General features: G+C 36.4%; 1 protein-coding gene across 1 annotated transcript in view; it reads right to left on the reverse strand.

Moving 5' to 3' along the window:
• The window catches only part of LOC744258 (sodium/hydrogen exchanger 9B1), a 50,902-nt gene extending 26,728 nt beyond the window's left edge, over positions 1-24,174 (reverse strand). The window contains 6 exon segments of the mRNA XM_063808437.1: positions 2,553-2,728; positions 15,935-16,062; positions 17,170-17,312; positions 19,756-19,806; positions 19,809-19,925; positions 24,057-24,174. Of these exon segments, the coding sequence (XP_063664507.1) occupies positions 2,553-2,728; positions 15,935-16,062; positions 17,170-17,312; positions 19,756-19,806; positions 19,809-19,925; positions 24,057-24,174 (733 nt within the window).
• Between the last annotated feature and the right edge of the window lie 2,147 nt (positions 24,175-26,321).

Below are 26,321 nucleotides of genomic sequence, written 5' to 3' on the forward strand. Positions count from 1 at the left end.
ATCTTGGCTCACTGCAACCTCTGCCTCTTGGTTTCAAGTGATTCTTGTGCCTCAGCCCCCTGAGTAGCTGGGATTACAGGCCTGTGCCACCACACCCAGCTAACTTTTTGTATTTTTAGTGCAGATGGAGCTTTGCTATGTTGGCCAGGCTGGTCTTGAACTCATGTCCTCAAGTGATCCCCCCGCTTTGGCCCCCGAAGTGTTGGGATTATAGGCGTGAGCCATTGGGCCCAGCCTGGAAATATTTTTTGAAACATGACTGATAACAATATTTTTTGAAAGAATGACAGATACCAATCATGAAGGAAAAGATTTTCACAATTGACAATAAAAAACTTTAACTTCTGAATGGTAAAAAGAGTGAGAAAATTAAAAGCCAAATTACAAATTGAAAAAACTAAAGTATATAAAACAAAGGTTTTCATTCTCAATTTAATGCAGAATCTTGACAAATCAAAAAGAACAAAAGGTGAACCCACCTAAAAGAAATAGGCAAAAAACTTTCAAGAAAAGCAATTTACAAAATGCCAATGACTAATAAACATGGATATTTAACATCACTAGTATTCAAAGTACTTCATTTATAGAGATCCCTCCTTCACCTATCAAATTAGCAAAGATGAAAAAGGCTAGTAATACCAAGTTTTGAAGAGAGGTGAGAGGAAATGACAAGTTTATGTACCCTGGTAGGACATGATATTGTGGCAATATGTTTCAGAACACTCATAAATGTATATACCTTTTAGATCAACAATTACACTTTTAAGCTTAAGAAAATATGAAGATTAGGTACAAATATTTCTCTATATGTTCAACTAAGTATTTTTTTTTATTAAAAAAATTTTTTTTGAGACAGAGTCTCGCTCTGTTGCCCAGGCTGGATAGCTCACTACAGCCTCTGCCTCCTGGGTTCAAGTGATTCTTCTGCTTCATCCTCCTGAGTAGCTGGGATTACAGATGCCCACCACCATGCCCGGCTAAGTTTTATATTTTTAGTGGAGACGGGGTTTCACCATGTTGTTTGGCCAGGCTGGTCTTGAACTCCTGACCTCAAGTGATCCACCCTTCTTGGCCTCCCAAAGTGCTGGGATTATAGGTTTGAGCCACCATGCCCGGCCAATTTTTTAATTGAAAAAATATTTTTATAGCAGCACAACTAAGTATTATTTTAATAGTAAATATTGGAGTTAACTTTAATTTTGAACAGGATAAGTAATCATGATGCAGCACATTGAATACTCTTTCATTAAGCTAAACAACTATTAAAAATGATATACAAATACATTTACTGAAAAGAAACATGTTTGTGATATACAGTTAAGTGTAAAACAATTCAGGTTATAAGAACATATTAGGCTGGGTGCGATGGCTCACGCCTGTAATCCCAGCACTTTGGGAAGCCGAGGCAGGCGGATCACGAGGTCAGGAGATCAAGACCATCCTGGCTAACACGGTGAAACCCTGGCTCAACTAAAAATACAAAAAAAATTAGCCGGGCGTGGTGGCGGGCGCCTGTAGTCCCAACTACTTGGGAGGTTGAGGCAGGAGAATGGCATGAACCCGGGAGGCAGAGCATGCAGTGAGCCGAGATTGTGCCACTGCACTCCAACCTGGGTGACAGAGCAAGACTCCGCCTCAAAAAAAAAAATAATAAAAGAACATACTGGTCAATATTCACTGATTTTTATAAGAATATTTGACAGAGAGAGAGGGGGAAGGGAAGGGAAGGGGGAGGAAAGGGGAAAGGAAGGGAAGGGAAGAAGGGAAGAAGGGAAGGGAAGGGAATATGGGTGGATTTATATCAAAAGGTTCAGAAGGAAATGATTCTTTTCTTCTGGATGTGACTATTACAGATTTTATTTTTAACTTTTCCTCTTTTTCTTATTTATTTATATTTTCTTATTTTAAGAGAAACTATAAAACTATATATATTACTTTTCAACTTAAAAATAGTTTAGTGCTTCAATAATACAGAAGACTCAAACACTGCAGATAATTAAAGCATTACTAAATGTGGAAATGTTTAGTTTCACAATTTCTGTAGTGATATTCAAGACCAGATATCACCTTGGGAATCAGAACTGGTGCAGGATCTTGTCCTAACACTACCAAAAAGGCATATGGCTGTCCCAGCTCTGTATGTTTATGTTGTCTTATAATAGAGCAACCAGTTGTTTATTAGGATGGCCAAAAAGGCACATTTCAAAAATGCCTATTAAAATATTAGTAGTACAAATAATACTGCTGCTTAATTTTTTCTAATGAGAACTGATAAAATTCAAAAGCAACATAGGCAGATAAATAGTAATAATATGGTTTATCAAATTAATTGTCACATGATTATTAAAGCGAGATCATGTGTGTTAAGTAGTGGTATCTTAAGCCACTGAAATATCTTCCTTGGTCTGGAATGAGCTTTCTATAGAGATTAAAAAGATGTTAAATTGAACAGTCTTGGTTAATAAATGAAGAAGCAAAGCCAGAAACCCTGTTTAAAGAACTAACAAGAAAGGTCATGAATGATCTGGTGGTTGTTATATTTTCTTGTTTACCCGAGGAGAAGACTATGCTCAAGCATGTATTGAATCCAGTGATAGCCAGAATGTCATCCATACTGCTAGCAGCCATTAGTAAGGTTGGAATGTCTTCCTCAACACCATATCCATTTTCTTGCAACACCATCGTGTAAAGGACAACAACAGCAGGAGAGACAGCACCTAGAACAAAACTGAAAGAAAGAATGAAAATTAATTTAAAAGCATCTTTTTAATCAAGTAGTGTTTTATAAGTACAACTAGTTTCTAATAAATTTATAACAAACATTGTTTAGAAGAATTTCAAATTTGAGTGAATGCAATTTAATGGTGATAAAACTTTTCATGCATTGTTTAGTGCTGGCTAAAATTTTATACAGACGTGGTTTAAAATGTTGGGCTGAGCACAGGTTGCAGCCTCTCCCTCTATTCCTAAATCCTTTGAAGTGAAGATGTAAAGGTAATAGAAAAATTCATAACCTAACTAGAAAGCAAAAGGTGAATCATCAATGGACAAGAAACTAAGTATATGCCAGAAAGAAAAGAGACAGACAATTTAGGATTGAAAAAAGTAAGCCATAAACCAAAATGTGTGTAAATAAGATTGCCTCAAAAGATACATGTGTTTCTAAAAGTGGTCCAAGCCCTGAAATGACAGACGCTGGGAGCAGGAGAGACCTCTGGGGAAACCAAATAGTTGATTATTTGGAGTACCACTGTAAGAATGGTCAGAAAAATCTACCTTCCACACATTTCCTAACTCTTGAGTAAATAAGTAAGGAAGGAAGGAAGGAACAGAGTTGTCTGCCCAAAAAAACAAGTGTGGCCACCTAAGTTACAAAGGCAAATGAGAACATTTCTGGAGTGGTTGATGACACCCATGAGGAATGGGGAGGCTCCTGCTCAGAATACCTTCTGTTGGCATATCTTATCCAGAATTTCACCTCATCTCTTCTACATTAACTTTATAAAGCGTGAAGTATATCCTGTGTAGAAATGCTTTTGGTGCTCCTGCCAGAATCCATTTACCAGGTCAATGAACACATCTCCCAGTGCTTCTTGTTGGCTGCTAATATCTGCAGGTTTCTAGAACCCTTGTCCTGCTGACAAGCACCTACCTGGGAATACTAGGAAGGTTGTGCACCCCTCTACTTTCCCTCCAGACAGCATCTGCCAATGATGGACTGATGTGAGATTTGCTTCTGACTGTACAACTCTATGGCACAGTTTATGCTACAGATTTCCCTGTGGTCTCAAGAAGAGACTAGACTTCTCTAAGACCACATACTGGTCTAGTTCAGTGGTTCCTGAACTCTGCTGCACATTGTAATCACCTGTTGTATTATTTTTCTCATTTTGCTTAACAAGTCATCCCCAAACATAGCAGCTTAAAACAACAAATATTTATTGTCTTATGACTTCTGTGGGTCAGGAATCTGGGCATGGCTTAGTTGTATGCCTTGACTTAAGATTTCCCATGAGGTAGGGTGGGGTGGAGAAGATCTGCTTCCAAGTTTACTCATGTAGCCATTGCAGGCTTCAGTTTTTTCCAACGGGGTTTTCTCCTCAGGGCTGCCTCAGGACATGGCAGCTGGCTTCCCCAGGAATAAGTGATCAAAGAGAATTTAATCCACAACATCAATTGAAAACACAAAGTATCTAAGAACAAACCTGTGAAGACAGTCTATACTTTTATAAAAATTGTGAATATAATAATATAATAATTAAGATAATACCTGGATACTTAGAGAGACATTTCACAAGTGTGAACTAAAAAGCCCCAATTTTACCATCGCCCAACACCACGCCTGGCTAGTTTTTGTGTTTTTAGTAGATACGGTGTTTCACCATTTTGGCCAGGCTGGTCTTGAACTCCTGACCTCAAGTGATATGCCTGCCTTGGCCTCCCAAAGTGCTGGGATTATAGGTGTGAGCCACCACGCCCGGCCAAAGCCTCAATAATATAAAGATGTAATCTCTCCCCCAAATGAATTAATCAGAGATACACCAATCAAAATCTTTGCAGGGATTTTTACTGAGCTTGACAAGCTGATTATAAAATTCATTTGGAAGAATAAGATCTTAGAATGAAAGATCAAGTAAACTTAAGAAAACAAGATACTGTTTTTGTAAAGGTAAAATAGTTAAAACTAAATAATAGTGACATATAAATAGACAAAATAAATTGGAAGAAAAGAGAATACAAAGTGTGGAAACAAATCTATGGGGTTTGTTACATCATACAATTGGTATTTTAAATCAGTGGGAGAAAGAAAGAAATCTTTCACAAATGGTGTTGAGATAACTATTTATGTGGAAAGGAATATAGATAGATCCTTACACATAATAAATGTTAAAAGCTCAAAAGGAAAAGTAGTAATAAGAAAATGTAGTGGGCTAGGCGTGATGGCTCACACCTGTAATCCCAGCATTTTGGGAGGCTGAGGTGGACAGATCAGGAATCTGAGACCAGCCTGGCCAACATGGTGAAACCAATAGCTGGGTGTAGTGGTGCATACCTGTAGTCCCAGCTACTTGGGAGGTTGAGGCAGGAGAATCACTTGAACCTGGGAGGTGGAAGTTGCAGTGAGCTGAGATCATGCCACTGCACTACAGCCTGGGTGACAGCAAGACTCTGAACAACAAAAAAAGATGTAGAATAATATATTTGTGATCATGAGGTAAAAAGGACCTTTTGAATGATACATACAAAGGCATTAGACATAAAAAGAGATTTTGAAACATTCAATTATATTAAAGTAGTACTTCAAAAGCAACTTCAAAAGTACTATAATAAAGTACTACTTCAAAAGCAATTCTGCTCTTTCTCCCCCTTTTTCTCTTTTTCATTTTCAAAGTCAAGTGAACGGTGTTGTGTATTGGCAATTCTGTCTGTTGAAAATAACAAAACACACTTCTTAGAGTGAAAAAAAAACCATCACAAACAAAACTAAATATCTACTGATATTTGCAATACATATAATTTACAAATGCAGATAACAGATATAATTAATAAAGAAGACCAACTCAACAAAAAAATGGACAAAGGATATGAACAGGCTAGTTACAGATAAGGAAAAACTGAAGGACAACACATATATAAAAGATATTCAAGCTTGTGAATAATCACAGAAATGCAAATTAAAATAACAAAAATATGCCATTTTTCAATTATCAGACTGGAAAACATTATAAAATTTAATAATATCAAGGATTTGCAAGGATTTTCAAGAACAACAGGTACGCTCATAAGCTATTGGTATTAGGGCAAATTAAAGTGGCCATACCGAAAGGATTTTGGCAGTATACATCAAACTAAAAATGCATGTAACCCAGGTAACTATTCTAGACAAACTTATATTTATGTAAAATGAGACAAATAAAATGCCATTTTTGTGATAACATTGTAAATAAAATCTGCTGTTGACATAACATGTAATCTTATACAATTAAAAGGAATAAACTACATGTGTATCCATCTTGAGATGGATAAACCTCAAGACTATTGTTGAGTGAAAAGAACAAATTGTAAAGTAAAATTTTCTTGGGTATGATTAAGTAAAAATGCGCAAAATAATACTCTTTTTTTCTCTGGGTTCACAAATACATGTGTTAGAAGTCCAGAACATTATTTTTAAAGATCTAGAATGATAACATAAAACTCAGGAAGATGCTGCCACTCTGTCTCCAGCGGCACGTGAGTGCACCCCACAACACCATTGCCCCGGCTGGAACGTGCAAGTATGCAGAACACCCCATCCCACTCCTGCCGGCACTGCACCCCTGCCAACACATGCATACCTGCTGTGTGCTGCTGCTGCTGGCACATATGTGTGAGATCACTACAATGAAGCACTTTGGCTGGCACACCCCATCAGAGTGTTGTTGCCAGTGGACTGGGAACACCTCAGTGCTTAACATTGAAGGGCCAGACAACAAATCTGTGGGTATGGTACCAGCCTTGCAAAGTTAGAGCACGCCGTTCAGGAGTGCTGAGCTGAGCCTTTGCCCCCTGAAATCTTCCAGAAATGAAGCCATTTGATTGAAACTACCTTGTGCCACAGTCAAACCCTCAACATCATTAAAGAATATAAAAAAGGAAAAAACTCCATCCAAAGGACAGTGATTCAAAACATTAAAGGAACCTTAGCCCACACAGATGTGAAAGAACCAGTGCAAGAACTCTGGCAATGTAAAAAGCCAGAATGTCTTCCTGTCTTCAAGCAATCATACTAACTCTCCAACAATGGTTGTTAACCAGGATTAAATGACAGACATAGAATTCAGAATCTGGATAGAAACAAAGATCATTGAGATTCAGAAGAAAGTCAAAATCCAATCCAAATAATCTAAGGAATCCAATAAGATGACATAAGAGCTGAAAGATGAAATAGGCATTTTAAGAAAGAACCAAACTAAAATGATAGAGCTGAAAAATGCACCTCAAGAATTTCATAATACAATAACAAATACTAACAGCAGAACGGACCAAGCTGAGGAAAGAATCTCAGATCTCAAAGACCAGTTCTTTGAATCAACTCAGTCAGATGAAAATAAAGAACAAAAAAGAATGAACAAAACCTCTGAGAAATCTGAGATTATGTAAAGAGACCAAACATATGACTCAAGGCATCACTCAAAGAAAGGGAGAAAGAACAAGCAAGTTGGAAAACATATTTGAGGATACTGCCCACAAAAATTTCCCAAATCTTGCTAGATAAGTCACCATTTAAATCCAGGAAATGCAGAGAATCCTGTGAGATACTATAAAAGATGACCATCCCCAAGACAGACAGTCATCAGATTCTCCAAGGTCAACATGAAATAAAAAAATATGAAAGGCAGCTAAAGTGAAGGGGCAGGTCAAATACAAAGGGAATCCCATCAGGCTAACAGTGGAACTATAAGATACTCTACAATCCAAAAGAAATTGGGGGCCTATATTCAGCATTCTTTTTTTTTTCGAGACAGAGTTTCACTCTGTTGCCCAGGCTGGAGTGCACTGGTGCTATCTGGGCTCACTGCAACCTCGACTTCCCGGGTTCAAGCAATTCTTCTCCCTCAGCCTCCCAAGTAGCTGGGACTACAGGTGCACACCACAACACCCGGCAATTTTTTGTAATTTTAGTAGAGACAGGATTTCACCATATTGGCCACGGTGGTCTCAAATTCCTGACCTCGTGATCTGCCCACCTCGGCCTCTCAAAGTGCTGGGATTACAGGTGTGAGCCACCATGCCTGGCCTTCAGCATTCTTAAAAAAAAAAAATACTTGGCCGGGTGTGGTGATTCATGCCTGTAATCCCAGCACTTTGGGAGGCTGAGGGGGGCGGAACACAGGGTCAAGAGATCAAGACCATCCTAGCCAACATGGTGAAACCTCATCTCTAATAAAAATACAAAAATTAGCTGGGCATGGTGGTGCGTGTCTGTAGTCCCAGCTACTCGGGAGGCTGAGGCAAGAGAATCACTTAACCCAGGAGGTAGAGGTTGCAGTGAGCCGAGATAGCACCACTGCACTCCAGCCTGGGGACAAAGCAAGACTCTGTCGCCAAAAAAAAAAAAAAAAAATTCAACCAAGAACTTAATATCCAGCCAAACTAAACTTCATATGTGAAGGAGAAGTAAGATCCTTTTCAGACAAACAAATGCTAACGGAATCTGTTACCACCAGACATGCCTTACAAGAGGTCCTTAAGGGAGTGCTAAGCGTGGAAGTGAAAGACTGTTAATGGCCACCACAAAAATACATTTAAGTACATAGACCATTGACGTTGTAAAGTAACTACACAATCAAGTCTGCATAATAACCAGCTAACAACATAATGGCAGGAACAAAGCTATAAATACCAATATTAACTGTGAATGTAAACAGTATAAATGCCCCGCTTAAAACTCACAGAATGGCAAGTTGGATAAAGAAGCAAAGCCCAATCGTATCTGTTGTCAAGAGACCCAGCTCATATGCAACAATACCCATTGGCTTGAAGTAAAAGGATGGAAAAAAATCTACCAAGCAAATGCAAAACAAAAGGGTAAGCATTGTTATTCTAATTCAGACAAAATAGACTTTAAACAAACAACAATCAAAAAGACAAAGAAGGGCACTACGTAATGATAAAGGGTTCAATTCAACAAGAAGACTTAACTGTCTGAAAGATAAATGTGCTCAAAACTGGAGCATTCACATTAGTAAAACAAGTTCATAGAGACCTATAGAGAGACTTAGATAACCACAGAATAATAGTGGGAGACTTCAACATCTCACTGACAGTACTAGACAGATCATAGAGACAGAAAATGAACAAAGATATTCAGGACTTGAAGTCAACACTTGGCTAAATGGACCTAACAGCCATCTACAGAACACTCCACCCAACAACAACAGAATATATCTTCCTCTCATCTGTACATGGCATATATTGTAAAATTGATCACACTATCAGTCTAAAATTATTTTCAATAAATTAAAAGAAACCCCTGAAATCATGCCAACCACACTCTTGGACCACTCAGTGTAACAAAAATAGAAGTCAACACTAAGAAGAACTCTCAAAACTATACAATTACATGGAAATTAAACAACCTGTGCCTGAATGACTTTTGGGTAAACAATGAAATTAAGGCAGAAACCAATAAATTCTTTGAAACTAATTAAAACAAAGATACAACATTCTAGGCTCTCTAAGACACAGGCAAAGCAGTGTTAAGGGAAAAGTTTATCATGCTAAATGCCCATATTGAAAAGTTAGAACGATCTTAAATTAACAACCTAATATCATACCTAAAGGAAATAGAAAAACAAGAGGAAAGCAACCCAAAGCTAGCAGAAGAAAATAAATAACCAAAATCAGAGCAGAATGGAATGAAATTGAGTCATGAAAAGCCATACAAAAGATAAATGAAACTAAAATCTGGTTTTTGAAGGAATAAATAAATTTGATAGGTCACTAGCTAGACCAATAAGGAAAAAAAAAAAGAGAAGATACAAAAAACACAATCAGAAATGGTAAAGTGGACATTACCGCCAACCACACAGAAATACAAAAAACTCTCAGAGACTATGATGAACATGTTTATGCAAACAAAGTAGAACACCTACAAGAAATGGGTAAATTTCTGGAAACATACAACCTCCCAAGATTGAACTAGGAAGAAATTGAAATCCTGAACCAACCGAAAATGAGTTTTGAAACTGAATGAGTAATAAAAATTCTCTGAGCCAAAAAAAAAAAAAAGCAAGCCCAGGACCCAACAGATTCACAGACAAATTCTACCAGAAGTGTAAAGAAGAGCTGGTACCAATGCTACTGAAATTATTCTGAAAAAATGAGGAGGAAGGATCCCTCCCTAACTCATTTTATGAGGTCAGCATCATTCAGATATGAAAACCTGGCAGAGACACAACGAAAAAGAAAACTTCAGGACAGCTATCACTGATGATCATAGATGCAAAAATCCTCAACAAAATACAAGCCAACTGAATCCAGCAGCATATCAAAAAGCTAGTCCACTATGATCAAGTAAGCTTTATCCCTGGGATGCAAGTTTGGTTCAAGATATACAAACCAATAAATGTGATTCATCATAAAATAGAACTAAAAATAAAAACATCGCTTCATGATATAAACCCTCAACAAATGAGTTCCTGAAGGAGCATACCTCAAAATAATTGGAGCCATTTATGACAAACCCACAGCCAACTTCATACTGAATGGGAAAAAGCTGGAATATTCCCTTTGAGAACTGGAACAAGACAAGGATGCCCACTCTCACTACTCCTATTCAACATAGTGCTGGATGTCCTAGCCAGTGCAATTAGGCAAGAGAAAGAAACACAGACATCTAAATAGGAAGAATGGAAGTCAAACTATGCCTCTTCATAGGTGAAACACTTTTATACCAAGAAAACCCCATAGTAGCCTCTCGAGAGCTCCCAGATCTGACAAATGACTTCAGCAAAGTTTCAGGATACAAAAATCAATGAACAAAAATCTGTAGCATTTCTATACACCAACAACATCCAAGCTGACAGCCAAATCAGGAATGCAATCCCATTCACAGTAGCCACAAAAAAAACTACAAGATACCTTGGAATACAGCTAAGCAGGGAGGTGAAAAATCTCTAAAATGAAAATTACAAACGAGTGCTCAAAGAATCAGAGACAACAGAAACAAAAGGAAAACATTCCATGATCACAGATAGGAAGAAACAATATTGTTAAAATGGCTATACTGTCTAAGGCTATTTACATAGTCAATGCTATTCCTATCATACCACCAATGACATTTTTCACAGGATTAAAAAAAAGCATTCTAAAATTCATTTGGAGCAAAAAAAAAAAAAAAGCCCAAAAAAAAATAGCCAAAGCAATCCTAAGCAAAAAGAACAAAGTCGAAAGTGTCACACTACCTGACTTCAAACTGTACTACAATGCTACAGTAAGCAAAACAGCATGGTTATGCTCAGCGAAAGAAATAATCAGCAGAGTAAAAAGACAACCTATAGAGTGGGAGAAAATCTTTACAAACTATTCATCCAGCAAAGTACTAATATCCAGAATCTATAAGGAACTCAAAAACAGACATAGACCAGTGGAACAGGTTACAGAACGCAGAAATAAAGCTGCACACCTATAGCCATCTACTCTTCAACAAACTTGACAAAAACAAGCAATGGGGAAGGGAATCCCTACTTGGAAATTGTGCTGGGATAACTGGCTAGCCGTATGCAGAAAATTGAAACTGGACGCCATACGTTTCACCGTTTACAAAAATCAACTCAAGGTAGATTAAAGACTTAAATGTAAAACCCAAAACTATAAAAACCCTGGAAGATAGCCTAAGAAATACCATTCTGGATACAGGCCATTCTGGACATATCCTAGGAAATTTCAATTCTGGAAAACACTTTATGACAAAGATGCCAAAAGCAATTGCAACAAAAACAAAAATTCACAAATGAGACCTAATTAAACTAAAGGGCTTCTGCACAGCAAAAGAAATCATTAACAAACAACCTATGGAATGGGAGAAAATATTTGCAAACCATGCATTTGACAAAAGTCTAATATCCAGAATCCAAAAAGAACTTAGAAAAATCAACAAGCAAAAATCTAACAACCCCATTAAATGGGCAAAGGACAGCACAAGACACTTCTCAAAAGAAGACAAACACATAGTCAACAAGTATACGGAAAAATATTCAACGTCACTAACCATTAGAGAAATGCAAAACAAAAGTGCAATGAGATACAACCTCACAGGAGGCAGAATGGCTATTATTAAAACGTCAAAAAGTAATAGATGCTGGCGAGCTTGGGGAGCTACTCCCAGGTTTTTGGAAGGCTGAGACATGAGAATTGCTTGAACCTGGGAGGCAGAGGTTGCAGTGAGCTGAGATTGGGCCATTGCACTCTAGCTTGGGCAACAGAGTAAGACTCCATCTCAAAAAAAAAAAAAATACAGAAAGAGAAAGAAAGAAAAACCCACAGCCAACATTATACTGAATGGGGAAAAGTTGAAAGCATTCCCCTGAGAACTGGAACAAGACAAGGATGCCCACTTTCACCCCTTCTATTCAACATAGTACTTGAAGTCCTAGCCAGAGCAATCAGACAAGAGAAAGAAATAAAGGGCATCTAAATCAGTAAAGAGGAAGTCAAACTGTTGCTGTTCCTAATGATATGATCATATAATGAGAAAACCCTAAAGACTCATCCAAAAAGCTCCTAGATCTGATAAATGAATTCAGTAACGTTTCAGGATATAACATCAATGTACACAAATCAGTAGCACTGGTATACACCGACAGTGACTGAGCTGAGAATTAAATCAAGATCTCAACCCCTTTTACAACAGCTACAAAAAAACCAAAACAAACAAACAAACAAAACCAAAGAAAAAACCCCAAGCAAACCAACTTAGAAATATACCTAACCAAGGAGGTGAAAGACCTCTACAGTGAAAACTACAAAACACTGCAGAAAGAAATCATAGATGACACAAACAAATAGAAACACATCACATGCTCATGGATAGGTAGAATCAATATTGTGAAAATGACCATAATGCCAAAAGCAATCTACATCATCATTCTTCCCCGAACTAGAAAAAGCAATCCTAAAATTCATGTGGAGCCCAAAAATAGCACGCATAACGAAAGCAAGACTAAGCAAAAAGAACAAATGTGGATGCATCACATTGCTTGACTTCAAGCTATGCTATAAGTAAGTCTATAGTCACCAAAGCAGCATAATACTGGTATAAAAATAGGCACATAGACTAATGGAACCGAATAGAGAACCGAGAAATAAAGCCAAATACTTAAGCCAACTGATCTTTAACAAAGGAAACAAAAACATAAAGTTGGGAAAGGACACCATATTCAACAAATGGTGCTGGGATAACTGGCAAGCCATATGTAGAAGAATGAAACTGCATCCTCATCTCTCACCTTATACAAAAATCAACTCAAGATGGATCAAAGACTTAAATCTAACACCTAAAACTATAAAAATTCTAGAAGGTAACATTGGAAATACCTTTCTAGACATTTGCTTAGGCAAAGACTTCATGAACAAGAACCCAAAAGCAAAGGCAACAAAAACAAAGATAAATAGATGGGACTTAATTAAACTAAGAAGCTTCTACACAGCAAAAGAAATAATCAGCAAAGTAAAAAGACAGCCTATAGAGTGGGAGAAAATCTTTACAAACTATGCATCCAACAAAGTACTAATATCCAGAATCTATAAGGAACTCAAACAAATCAGCAAGAAAAAACCAAATTATCCTATCAAAAAGTGTGCTAAGGACATGAATAGACACTTCCCAAAAGAAGATATAAATGGCCAAGAAACATGAAAAAATCCTCAATATCACTAATTATCAGGGAAATGCAAACAAAACCACAATGTGATACCATCTCACTCCTCCAAGAATAGCCATAATCAAAAAATTAAAACAAATACATGTTGCCATGGGTGTGGTAAAAAGGGAACGCTTTTACACTGCTGGGGGGAATGTAAACTAATACAACCACTATGGAAAAGAGCATGAAGATTTCTTAAAGAATTCAAAGTAGATCTACCATTTGATCTAGCAATCCCACTACTGGGTAGCTACCCAGAGGAAAAGGAGTCATTATATGAAAAAAACACTTGCACACATGTTTATTGCAGCACAATTTGCAATTGTGAAAGATATGGAACTAGCTCAAATGCCCACCAATCAATGAATGCATAGAGAAAATGTGGTGTATATATATATGTGTATATACACACACATATGTGTATGTGTGTATATACACACACATATGTGTATGTGTGTATATACACACACATATGTGTATGTGTGTATATATACACACACATATGTGTGTGTATATATACACACACATATGTGTATGTGTGTATATATACACACACATATGTGTGTGTATATATACACACACATATGTGTATGTGTATATATACACACACGTATGTGTATGTGTATATATACACACACGTATGTGTATGTGTGTATATATACACACACATATGTGTATGTGTATATATACAGACACATATGTGTATGTGTGTATATATACACACATACACATATGTGTATATGTGTGTGTATATATACACATATGTGTATGTGTGTATATATACACATATGTGTATGTGTGTGTATATATACACATATGTGTATGTGTGTGTATATACACATACATATGTGTATGTGTGTATATACACACACATATGTGTATGTGTGTGTATATATACACACATGTGTATGTGTGTATATATATACACACACAGACCAGGGACGGAATACTACTCAGCTATAAAAAGGAATGAAATAATGGCATTCACAGCAGCCTGGAAGGAGTCAGACACCATTATTCAAAGTGAAGTAATTCAGGAATGAAAAAACCAAACATCGTATGTTCTGAATTATAAGTGGGAGTTATGCTATGAGGATGCAAAAGCATAAGAATGATACAATGGTCTTTGGGGACTTAGAGGGAAGAGTAGGAGGAGGGTGAGGGATAAAAGACTACATCTTGGGTGCAGTGTACACTGCTCTGTTGATGGGTGCACCAAAATCTCAGAAATTACCACTAAAAATATTTTCCATGTAAACAAACACCACCTGTTCCTTAAAAACTAATGAAAAAAATAAAAAAGACATGAGATCAACATAAATGCCCATCAATGGTGAACTGGTTAAAGAAAATATGGCACATATACACCATAGAATAATACACAGCCATAAGAAAGAATGAGATCATGTCCTTTGGAGCAACGTGGATGGAGTTGAGGCCATTATGCAAAGTGAATTAACACAGGAACAGGAAACCAAATATCCCATATTCTCACTTATAAGTGGGAGCTAAACACTGAGTACACATGGACAGAAAGAAGGGAACAATCGTCACTAGGTGAATTTGAGGGTGGAGGCTGGAAGGAGGGGGAGAATAGAAAAACTACCTATTGGGTATTATACTTACAACCTGGGTGACAAAATAATCTGCATACCAAACCCCTGTGACATGCAATTTATCCATATAACAAGCCTGCTCATGTACCCCTTGAGCCAAAATAAAAATTGGAGAAGTAAAACACTCCTAAGAGTTGTCACTTTGGGTAGAGTTATGGGCATTATGATTTGAAGGCATAGTTTAAGGTCATTCCTCCTTTATTTATAAAGTTCTAATTTTTAAAATAAAAGTGCATTTGAGTATTTTATCGTAAACATTAATTTAAAAATTCACTGGATTTTGTAGTAACTATGTAATGGATGAACTTTGATATGAGTGTCATTGGAATGGATAAGCAGAGACAAAAGTTGATGAATTAAGAAATGAAAAGGAGTTAAGATCTAGAGACAGTAGTTATAGACTTATTTTGAGGAATTCAAACATGAGACAAATGGATGGTAGATAAAGATGGATGGGGCATTGGGTATACGGCAAGAGTTTTTGTTTGCTTTCTTTAAAATGGGAGAGTTTATATTTATACACCTATGTCTATATAAAATGTTTCTCAAATATATATATATACACACACATACATATATACGAAATGTGCAACTGTATTTACATATAGCTATGAGGAAGAGGCCATTAGATAGATTAAAACATACAGATATGTTATAATACAGACGAAAAGGAATAAATTGATCATGTGAATTTTCTTGATGATAAACATTTAGGGGCTATGAATGTTTGCTAAAAAAATTTCGTGCAATTTGGGACATGCTCTGCTTTTAATCAACTGCTTTCCAAGGATTTTAACACTGTGAAATGAATTTTAATAGAGCTTTTCTATACAATATTCTGAATATTTTAACAGTTTTAACCAAGCATCCTTAATTGAATATTTTCATAAGAAAAAATGAGAAAGAAATTACCCTAATAGAATTGCCCATTGCCAGGGAAATTTCATAATGAATTGGGAAAAAACAGCAGCTGCACTTGCCTCCATAAGGCATGGACCTACAGCCAATCTGAAACAAACCACCTTCAAATGCCTCAAAGCCTGAAACACAAAACAGTCACACTTGATACATTTACAATGGCCAACAAGAAAATTGTTTTAACAAATGTTGGACTGTAAAGTCTTTTTTCATAAGAAGCTTTCACTAAACAAAATCTCATTTCAACAGATTGTCCCACTGGACTTTGAACTCTATTATATTTTATATGTCATCATAGGTTGGATTATAAATAATTTCATCTTTTATAAAATATTATTGTATTTTAATTATTAAAAGATCAATTTTACTGTGATTAAATAGCTAATGCTACCTTCCTGAACTTTCCTAATATGTAGTATAATAATAGTGTCCTATTAGTGTTTTCCCATTAACTTTTTGATATGAACTGTTTGATTAACTTAATAAGTATAAATACAATACTAACATGCCAAAGAAAATAACTTAAAAACTGCATAATTCATTTTAAAAGGGAGAACTTTTTAATTTTCTCCTTGGTTCATACTTTCTACTGGAGAATATAATCTCATTGGCTATAATTATTTATGCTCTTGAGCTATTTCTATTAAACCACATTTGCCACATTTATTTGAGTGGCTGTCATATTCATGAATAGTCATCTTCTTATAGATGGGATTTATGATCCCTAGAATGTAATATTTTAAGAAATGCTTTAAAAGATTAGATTTTACAATAATGCAAAGATAATCAGGAACATAATCCCGTAGAGAAAACGTCATAAAAAATTACTGAAATCCTTAATCTACCTAAGAAAAGAAAAAGAATTGTATAAGGTTTTTCTCATAAAACCTTTGTTTTGTTTTGTTTTTTGAGACGGAGTCTCACTCTGTCCCCCAGGCTGGATTGCAGTGGCACTATCTCAGCTCACTGCAACCTCTGTCACTCAGGTTCAAGCGATTCTCTTGCCTCAGCCTCCCGAGTAGCTGGGATTACCAGGTAAATGCCACCATGCCCGGCTAATTTTTGTAGATTACAGGCATGAGCCATCATGCCCGGCCTTTTTTTCTTTATCTTAGGTTTGTTTACAGACTCCACTTGGAACAGGTAAATAAAATATATGCTTCTTTTTCTTTCTCACCATCCTCTAATATTTGAAATAACCTTACTCGATTTGTAATTGTAAAATCTACCTGTGGATCGAGCCCAAGCCCAGCTCGTATTAGAATAATGTTAAGGGCAATGCTTCTTAAAATTGAAGACCATGCGTTAGGAACATGGACATGTTCATTGATGAATGGAACATTCCTAATTGTAAAACCAGCCAGTAACATCCCTTAAAAGAAAGAAAATAAACATACATGACAGTTCATTTTTCTGAGAAAGAAAACAGAAATGTTTACATTTTCTAATGCACTATGTCTCTCATTATTTTGGTAAAGTGCAGGTTACAAGCAAGTAGAGAAGGCAGCATGAATAAAGGAATGGCGATAAGAAACAATACACCTAAATGGGGTTCAACAAGTAATTTAGCGTTGCTGGAACATACAGGGCAAGGAAAGGAGGGAGGAGAATGAGCTTGGTGGGCCATATCATAGAAAGGTCTCCCCCCACTTTGGCAAAGTAAGGCACCATGGGAAGGTTTTAGGCAGGAAGTAACGTAATGAGTCTTGCGATTTTTATATGAGGGTCTTGGTGAATTGGTTAGGGATAAAACTGGAGACAGAGACCAAATTGAAGGCTCTGCCACAGTCCACGCAAAAGTTGGAAACAGCCTAAACTAGAGCAAAAGAGAAAGTTTGGGGAGGAGGAAAATGTTCAATAAATACTTAGAAGGTGCTGCAAGAAAACTGTGGATACAGAAGGGACAGCAGAGATAAGATGTAGAGATTATCTCTACTGACAGTGTACTGAATATATATTTATTTTTGGGGACAGGGTCTCATTCTGTTGCCCAAGGTGAGTGCAGTGATGCAAACATGGCTCACTGTAGGCTTAAACTCCTGAGCTCAAGTGGTCCTCTTGCCTTAGCCTCCTGAGTAGCTGAGACCCAGAAAAATTTTTAATATTTTGTAAAGACAAGGTCTGCTATGTTGCCCAGGCTGGTTTTGAACTCCTGGGCTCAGGTGATCCTCCTGCCTTGGCCTCCCAAAGTGCTGGGATTATGGGCATGAGCCACCATGCCTGGCCCACTGTACTGAATATTTAGATATATTTGAATACAGTAAGTTCTCACTTAACATCATCAATAGGTGATGGGAAATGGCAACTTTGAGTAAGATGGTATATAACAAAACCAATTTTAGCATAGGCTAAATGATATAAACAAGAGTCCATTTCCTACAGCATATTTCTGGTCACAAAACATCACCAAACATCTAAATAAAGATGCAAAACACTTCTAGTATTAAACAATGAAATAAATGTGAGCTCTACATACATTTTACAAAGTTTTATAAAAACAAATAAGATAATTCTTTACTTAATTTTTGGTGAATCCACGAGTGATGGTGGTTATAGCAGTGATGGTTAAAATCAAAGAATAAATGTTTACAAAGTGAAAATTGTAAGGAGCACCTCCTCCCACTATGCAGTTCAAAAACAAACACAAATATGGTAGGCTGGCTGAGACTTTTCATATCACATTGTTTATTGTCTTGCATTTGTATGGTTATCATATACTTAACAAAATTTTATTTTACAATAATTTATATTCATTCATTCATTGTACAATCCACTAGTTCAGGGTCATTGTACAATCCACTAGAATACTAGTTCAGGGTCAAAGGTGACTGAAACTTAATCCAAAAAAATCAAGGAGGGACTCCCTCCCTAACACATTCTATGAATCTACTATCACAATTATACCCAAATCAGGCAAAGCCATACACACACACACAACTGGTCAATATCCCTGATGAACATAGATGCAAAAATTCTCAACTAGCAAAATGAATTCAATAGTACATCAAAAAGATAATATAGTTAAGTGGGTTTTACTCCAGAAATACCAGGATGGTTCAACATGTGAATCATTCTTCCATAAAGACATATACACACATATGTTCATTGTGGCACTATTCACAATAAAAAGACATGGAATCAACTGAAATGACTAAATAAAGAAAATGTGGTACATATACACCATGGAATACTATGCAGTCATAAAAAAGAATGGCATCATGTCCTTTGCAGCAACATGGATAGAGCTGAACACCATTATCCTAAGTGAAATAACTCAGAAACAGAAAAATCAAATACCACATGTTCTCACTCATATGTGGGAGCTAAACAATGGGTACATATGGACATAAAGATGGAAATAATAGACACTGGGGAGTCCAAAAGGAGAGAGGGTTGGAGGGTTAAGGTTGAAAAATTACCTATTGGGTATAGTATTCACTGTTTGCTGATGGGTTCACTAGAGCCCAAATCTCACCATTATGCAATATATCCATGTACCAAGCCTGCACATGTACTCCATGAATCTAAAATTTTTAAAGATTCTATTAAACAATAAAGCAACAGGAATAATGTACTAAGGATATTAAATTTACTTCAAAAATAAATTTTGGATAAAACTTGTGTGTGTATATATGTAGACAGAGAGAGAAATAAATGCCCCTATAAAGGAGCTGTACACACACACACACACACGAAGAAACTATATAAAACATACTACATTGAAATATTTCTGAATTATAACTAATTCAACAAGAAAATGTTCAAAATTTGCATATAGTCAATAATAAAGAAAAGAGAGCTAATTATATACTTACTAAGAAGAGGTGGAAGTGGAGGCACCAAAGGTATTCTAATGAGTTGTAAATTTTTCCCCCACTAATGACACTATAAAAAATAATTAACAATCCAAATAAATTTTCACCAGGGAGAGCTTCAGAGCCTAAGATTGACCAGGTCATACACCATATCACAAACAGTGTAACTCCTGAAATACAAAGAAGTGTACAGCTATATATCTACATACACATAGATGTATACAAAGGATCAATTCTCTTTTATCATATATACTAACAGCCAGTTCTATAAAATGATACATGGTATAGATCAACATTGCTTACTAGTTTGGTGAAAGAGATATCTGCTTAACATATATTCCAAATAACCTGTCAATTTATGAAGTAGGTTTTAAACAAAGTGTTTTCACCTTAAAAATATTTAAAAACTATATGTGGGCCAGGTGCAGTGGCTCACGCCTTAATCCCAGCACTTTGGGGGGCTGAGGCAGGCTGGATCACATGAGGCCAGGAGTTTGAGACCAGCCTGGCCAACACAGTGAAATCCCGTCTCTACTAAAAACGCAAAAATTAGCCAGGCGTGGTGGTGCATGCCTGTAATCCCAGCTACATGGGAGGCTGAGTCAGGAGAATTGCTTGAACCCAGGAGGTGGAGGTTGCAGTGAGCCAAGATTGTGCCACTGCACTCCAGCCTGGGTGACAGAGTGAGACTCAGTCTCAATAAAAAAATTTAAAAAAATTTTAAAAAACCTATATGTGAACTCTTGAAAATGCTAACTTATAATATATGATAGTTAAAAACATCATGGCAATATGATGAGATTTACTTCATTTTATATTTTAAAATAGCTTTTTCATCAGGATGGAAAATAAGAGGATGATTGGCTGTGATAAGAATTCACAACCTTATTGAAGATCACAGTGTCAAGGTGCCAAATCTTTTAACAGGAACCTGCTAAATCTTTTTATTGAAAGGATAATTCAACTGATATTTGGCATAAATGTATTACAGGAGGTAATGGCTGGAAGAAATGAACATAGATTTTGTGGGAATAAATATAAAGTATCTTAGATTATGTGTAGGAGGTAGAGGTAGATTAAGATGAGTAGGTATAAGTTACTAGACATCTTGTTTCTGGCAACTAGGTGCTACTCACTGAGGAATCCACAGGTTTCTGTAAAGGACAGACAATAACATGGTAAATTTCCATTTGCTAATTAAATGGCTACCTTTATTTGCCATGAATCATAATTGCTAATGCTTTTAATATTCTTAAAACAGCTTACATGAATTTTTTAGCTATGATCCCTTTCTGGATGTATAGAATTTGCCAGGGTAGAAGAGGAGGATTTTGACTCACTCCAGGCAGAAAGTTAGAACAAAGTTTCTTTCCTCCTCCAGTCTGATTATTGTCATCCTGCAAAACTGGAAGCCTTAGAGGGCTAAACTCTTACTAAAATAATGGACCAGGCTGGGCATGGTGGCTCACGCCTGTAATCCCAGCACTTTGGGAGGCCGAGACGGGTGGATCGCCCGAGGTCAGGAGTTCAAGATGAGCCAGACCAACATGGTGAAACGCCGTCTCTATTAAAAATACAGACAATTAGCCTGGCCTGGTGGTGCATGCCTGTAATCCCAGCTACTTGAGAGGCTGAGGTAGGAGAATTGCTTGAACCCAGGAGGCGGACATTGCAGTGAGCTGAGATGGCGCCACTTCCCTCCACCCTGGGTAACAAGAGCAAAACTCCATCTCAAGAAAACAAAACAAAACAAAACAAAAAACAAAAAAATAAAATAAAAAACACGGACCAGAAAATGTCATCCTACTGACAAATTGAGAAGACAAGGCAGTTTGTCTTAGCTGGTCTCTGTGCGGCAAAGTCTTTTTTCAGAATTCATATGTAAAACTGGCCTCATCCAACTTATGCGTAGGGCTCAAATTACATTACGTGCACAGGTTAGGGATCCCAAAGTTCCAAACCTACCATAAAAGTATCCCTGCATAGAAGTATCCCTAGAACACTTAGTAGATGCTAATTCAAAAAATCTCTAATAGACACTCCTGATCCCAGACTGCATAAAGTCTCAAAGGTAAAGCCAAGTGAATCTGAACTTAAAATAAGAAGAAATATTCCATGAGCAAAAGTTAACAGATACAACACAGAATGGGATTAGATGTCTAAAAACCTCAGCTAATAGAACCACTAGATAGACACTATAAAATATGTATTTTCAAAGGGACTAGAGAAAATTTTTAAAAATTGGAGACATGAGAAGAAGAAATTACTTGAAAGTATTGTAAAATAATTAAATAGAACACCTAGAAAAAACTTTAAAATTTACTCAACTGAAAAAAAACCCACTAAGTACCCAAATAGCAATCTAGACAAAGCTGAAGAGAGAACACAGCAAAGTAGTAGATATGAGGAAATTATTTAAGAGCATAGCACACACACAAAAAAACGAGGTGGAAAATGAGAGATTTGGATTATGGAAAAGATCTAAAACACAACTAATGGCAGTTTCAGAAATATAACTGAAAGAATGAAGAAGATATAATATTTGAGAAGAAAACTGGCTTCAAATTTTACAGAATTGATTAGGGTTTTTATTGATTTGGACACAGGAAGTCAAATGAGTTCTAATCAGGATTAAGTAAAAATAGATACTTAGATAAAATGTTGAGAAACTATAGACTACCAAAGGCAAAAATAAAATCTTAAATAATCTAGACAGAGAAAGAGAGATTAATCATAATTGAATAAAAAATAGAGCCGATTCTCAATTCTTATCAGCAACAATAGAAGACGGAGGATAATTAAATAAAGTCTTCAAAGTACAGAGATAAATAAAACATTCAATGTTGAATTCTGTAGCCAGTTAACTGTCACTCGAACAAAAGACAAATGAAAGATATTGTCAAACAAACACATTTAAGAACATATGCCATTTTTTACCAGGTAAAAATCTACTGAAAGATATGCTTTAGAAATATGACATAGAACTGAAAAAGACGGAACAATGTGCAAAGAAATTGGTAAAATGTAGGTTAGTCTAAACAAGTATTTGTTGTGTAACACATTACTAATGAAAATTGTTAATCAGAGGATATAAAGATAAGGTTGGAAGGTGACATGAAAAGGTTGGCAATTTATTTCCACACCAAAACTCCCCCCAGAAATTGCAGAAATACCAAAAACAATCATTTCAGGACCCTGAAAACTCATCAAAGGCAGTTATCAAATTTAAGAAGCATTTATTCTTCAAAAAAGTGTTAGGGTTTTGGGTAGAATTGGTAAAAGTCTGAGCCCTTCCTGACTGGGGTTGCTCCCTGATATGGTCTGGCTTTGTGTCCCCATGCAAATCTCATCTTGAATTGTACTCCCATAATTCCTATGTGTTGTGGGAGGGACCTGGTGGGAGATAATTGAATTATGGGGGTGGCTCCCCCCATACTGTTCTCGTGGTAGTGGATAAGTCTCACAAGATCTGGTGGCTTTATCAGGGGTTTCCGCTTTTGCATCTTCCTCATTTTCTCTTGCAGCCACCATGTAAGAAGTGCCTTTCACCTCCCACCATGATTCTGAGGTCTCCTCAGCCACCTGGAACTATAAGTCCAATTAAACCTCTTTTTCTTCCCAGTCTTGGGTATGTCTTTATCAGCAGAATGAAAACAGACTAATACACTCCCATCTCTCTTCTCACCCCCAAGCTCAGTTGGGAAAAACTGTAGTTTTACAAGTTTGAAGCTGGATGTAAAACCCAGCAGCTTTCCTGTTAGGGCTGGGGGCACGGGTGGCTTTGGTATGGAGTAGAGGGAAGAAATCAATGGTTTTGCCAGTTAAATATAGCAGAGTGGTTTGGGAATGAACAGAGAGAATTGCAGATTTGCTAGTCTGAGGTTGCAGTTTCAATTGGGGAAGTGGAAGACAAGACAAAAATTTAAATGAGAGATCCTGAGGGTCAATAGGTGCAGCAAACCACCATGGCACATGTATACCTGTGTAACAAACCTGAATGTTCTGCACATGTATCCTGGAACTCAAAGTAAAATTTAAAAAGAAAGAAAGAAAGAAAGAAAGAGAGAAAGAAACAAAGAAAGAAAGAAAGAGGAAGAAAGAAAGAAAGAGAGAGAGAAAGAGAGAAAGAAAGAAAGAAGAAAGAAAAAGAAAGAAAAAGAAAGAAAGAAAGAAAGAAAGAGAAAGAAAAGAAAAGAAAGACCCACATGCAAGGCTAGAGTTTTCCAGTTCCAAGTTCCAATTCTCTCACGAGAAGAGTGACTCACTGTGCCTAAACTGTTTATACAAACAATGTGGTTTACTCTGAACAGCTGCTTTTCCTCTGGGAGTCTGGAATTCTGGTACATGTGAAGGAGAGTAACCTCCATAAAATCCTGAGTACTGAGTCTCTAATGAGACTCTGGTCCTGGTAGATGACATCGCACATGTGCTGTCAAAATTTCATGCTGGGAAAGAGAAACACATCCTTGTAACTCCACAGGAGATGATTCCAGGAAGCTTGTGCCTGGTATCCTCCAGACTTTACCACATACAACTTTTTCCCTTTGCTAATTTTGCTTTGTATCCATTCACTATAATAAATTAAAAACCTGAGTATTACTAAAAAAAAAAAAGAGAGAGAGAGAAATCCTGGAAAGGAGAGAATCATAGAAAGTTTGAGAAAAGTTCTCCACACATATGGCCAATTGGAAAAGTATGGAAGTGCAGGAAAGACTCAAGAGAGTATGACAAAAAGTAAAAATGAAGTAAGACTTGAGTATTAATTGCAACTTTGAATACATTCACCCACCCACCCACAGATTATTTGGCAGAGAGTGGAAGCCTTACTAGCTTTAATATAATGTCTCTCCAAAATCAAGCTATGCAACAGACACAAAGGAAATACCTAGAAAGACAGGCTAAAACAACAATAACAACAACAACACAATATAAAAGACATCAATGCTGAAAACCACTGGGCAGAAGGATTACACAGCACAAGTATAGGCCAATTACCAAAACAGAACAACAACAAAGACAATAACAAATAAAAACCAAATCCAGATTTGCTATAATGTGTAATTAAAGTGTTTAGTTTTCAATTAAAAATTATCAGACATGTAAGGAAACAGGAAAATATGGCTCATACTCTGGAAAAAAAGCAGTGAATAGAAACTGTCTCAATTCAGATATTGGATTTAGAAAGTTTTCAAAGTATATATTATAAATATGTTCAAATTAAAAATATGATAATGTGCTGTCTAATAGAGAATATGAATAAGGAGACAGAATACGTTTAAAAATAGAATCTAGAATTAAAAAGTACAACAGTTAAAGTGAAAAAATCACTAGCGAGGTTCAATAGCATATTTGACCTTGTGAAAGAAAGTATCAGTGACCTTGAAGATAGACCAATAGAGGTTAATCAATCTGAAGAACAAAAAGAAAAAAGAATGAAGGATAATAAACAGATCCTCAGAAACTTATGGGATACCTGAGCACTAACATATGCATAATGGGAATTCCAGGAGAAGAGAGAGATAAGAGGGCAGAAAAATATTTGAAAACATAACGTCTGAAAACTTCAAAAATGCTATGAAAAACATTAATCTTCAGATATAAGAAGGCCAACAAATCTCAAGTAGGATAAACACAAAGAGATTCACACCTAGAGCCATCCTTGTCAAATTGTTGAAAACCAAGGATAATAAGAAAATCATGAAAGTAGCAAGAGATGACTTATCACATACAGGGGAACAATAATATTATCAATACTGGCATTTTTATCTGAAAAAATGAAGGCCTTATGAAGTGACATTTCAAAAGTGGAGGGAAAAATAACTGTCAATTAAGAATTCTGTATCCAGTTAAATGATCCTTCAAAAATGGAGCTGAAATAAAGACATTTCCAGATAAATAAAAATAAAAAGAACTTATCCTTGCTAAAGAAACACTAAAGAAAATGCTTTTAAGATAAAAGAATATGACACCAGATGGCAACTTGAACCTATAAGGATTAAACGGCACGGGAAATGGTAAATAAATTTGTAAGTATAAAAGATTGTATGTGTGTATGTGTGTGTGTGTGTATTCTGATTTCATCTCTTTTTTTAAAAAAGCATCTGATTATTATAGGCAATAACTATAACAATACTGCTGAGTTCATAGCATATAAGAGATACATTGGATCAAAGTTGCTATATAGCACTGGAATTAAGTAAAAATTATTAAACCAAAGTAGATTGTAAAAAGTGAAGATGATTGATTATTATAATCCCCAAAGGTACTTGGGAGGCTGAGATAGAAGTATTGCTTGAGGCTAGGAGTTTGAGACTAGCCCGAGCAACACAGTGAAACTCTGTTGATATAGTTTGGATATGTGTCCCTACCCAAATCTCATGTTGAATTGTAATCCCCAAAGTTGGAGATAGGTCCTGCTGGGAGGTGAATGGATCATAGGGGCAGATTTCTCATGAATCATTAGCACCGGCTAATTTGGTATTTTTAGTAGAGACAGAGTTTCTCCATGTTGGTCAGGCTGGTCTTGAACCCCTGACCTCAGGTGATCCACCCACCTCAGCCTCCCA

The sequence above is a fragment of the Pan troglodytes genome, chromosome 23 (assembly GCF_028858775.2).
Source record: "Pan troglodytes isolate AG18354 chromosome 23, NHGRI_mPanTro3-v2.0_pri, whole genome shotgun sequence".
Classification (NCBI taxonomy): Eukaryota; Metazoa; Chordata; class Mammalia; order Primates; family Hominidae; genus Pan; species Pan troglodytes.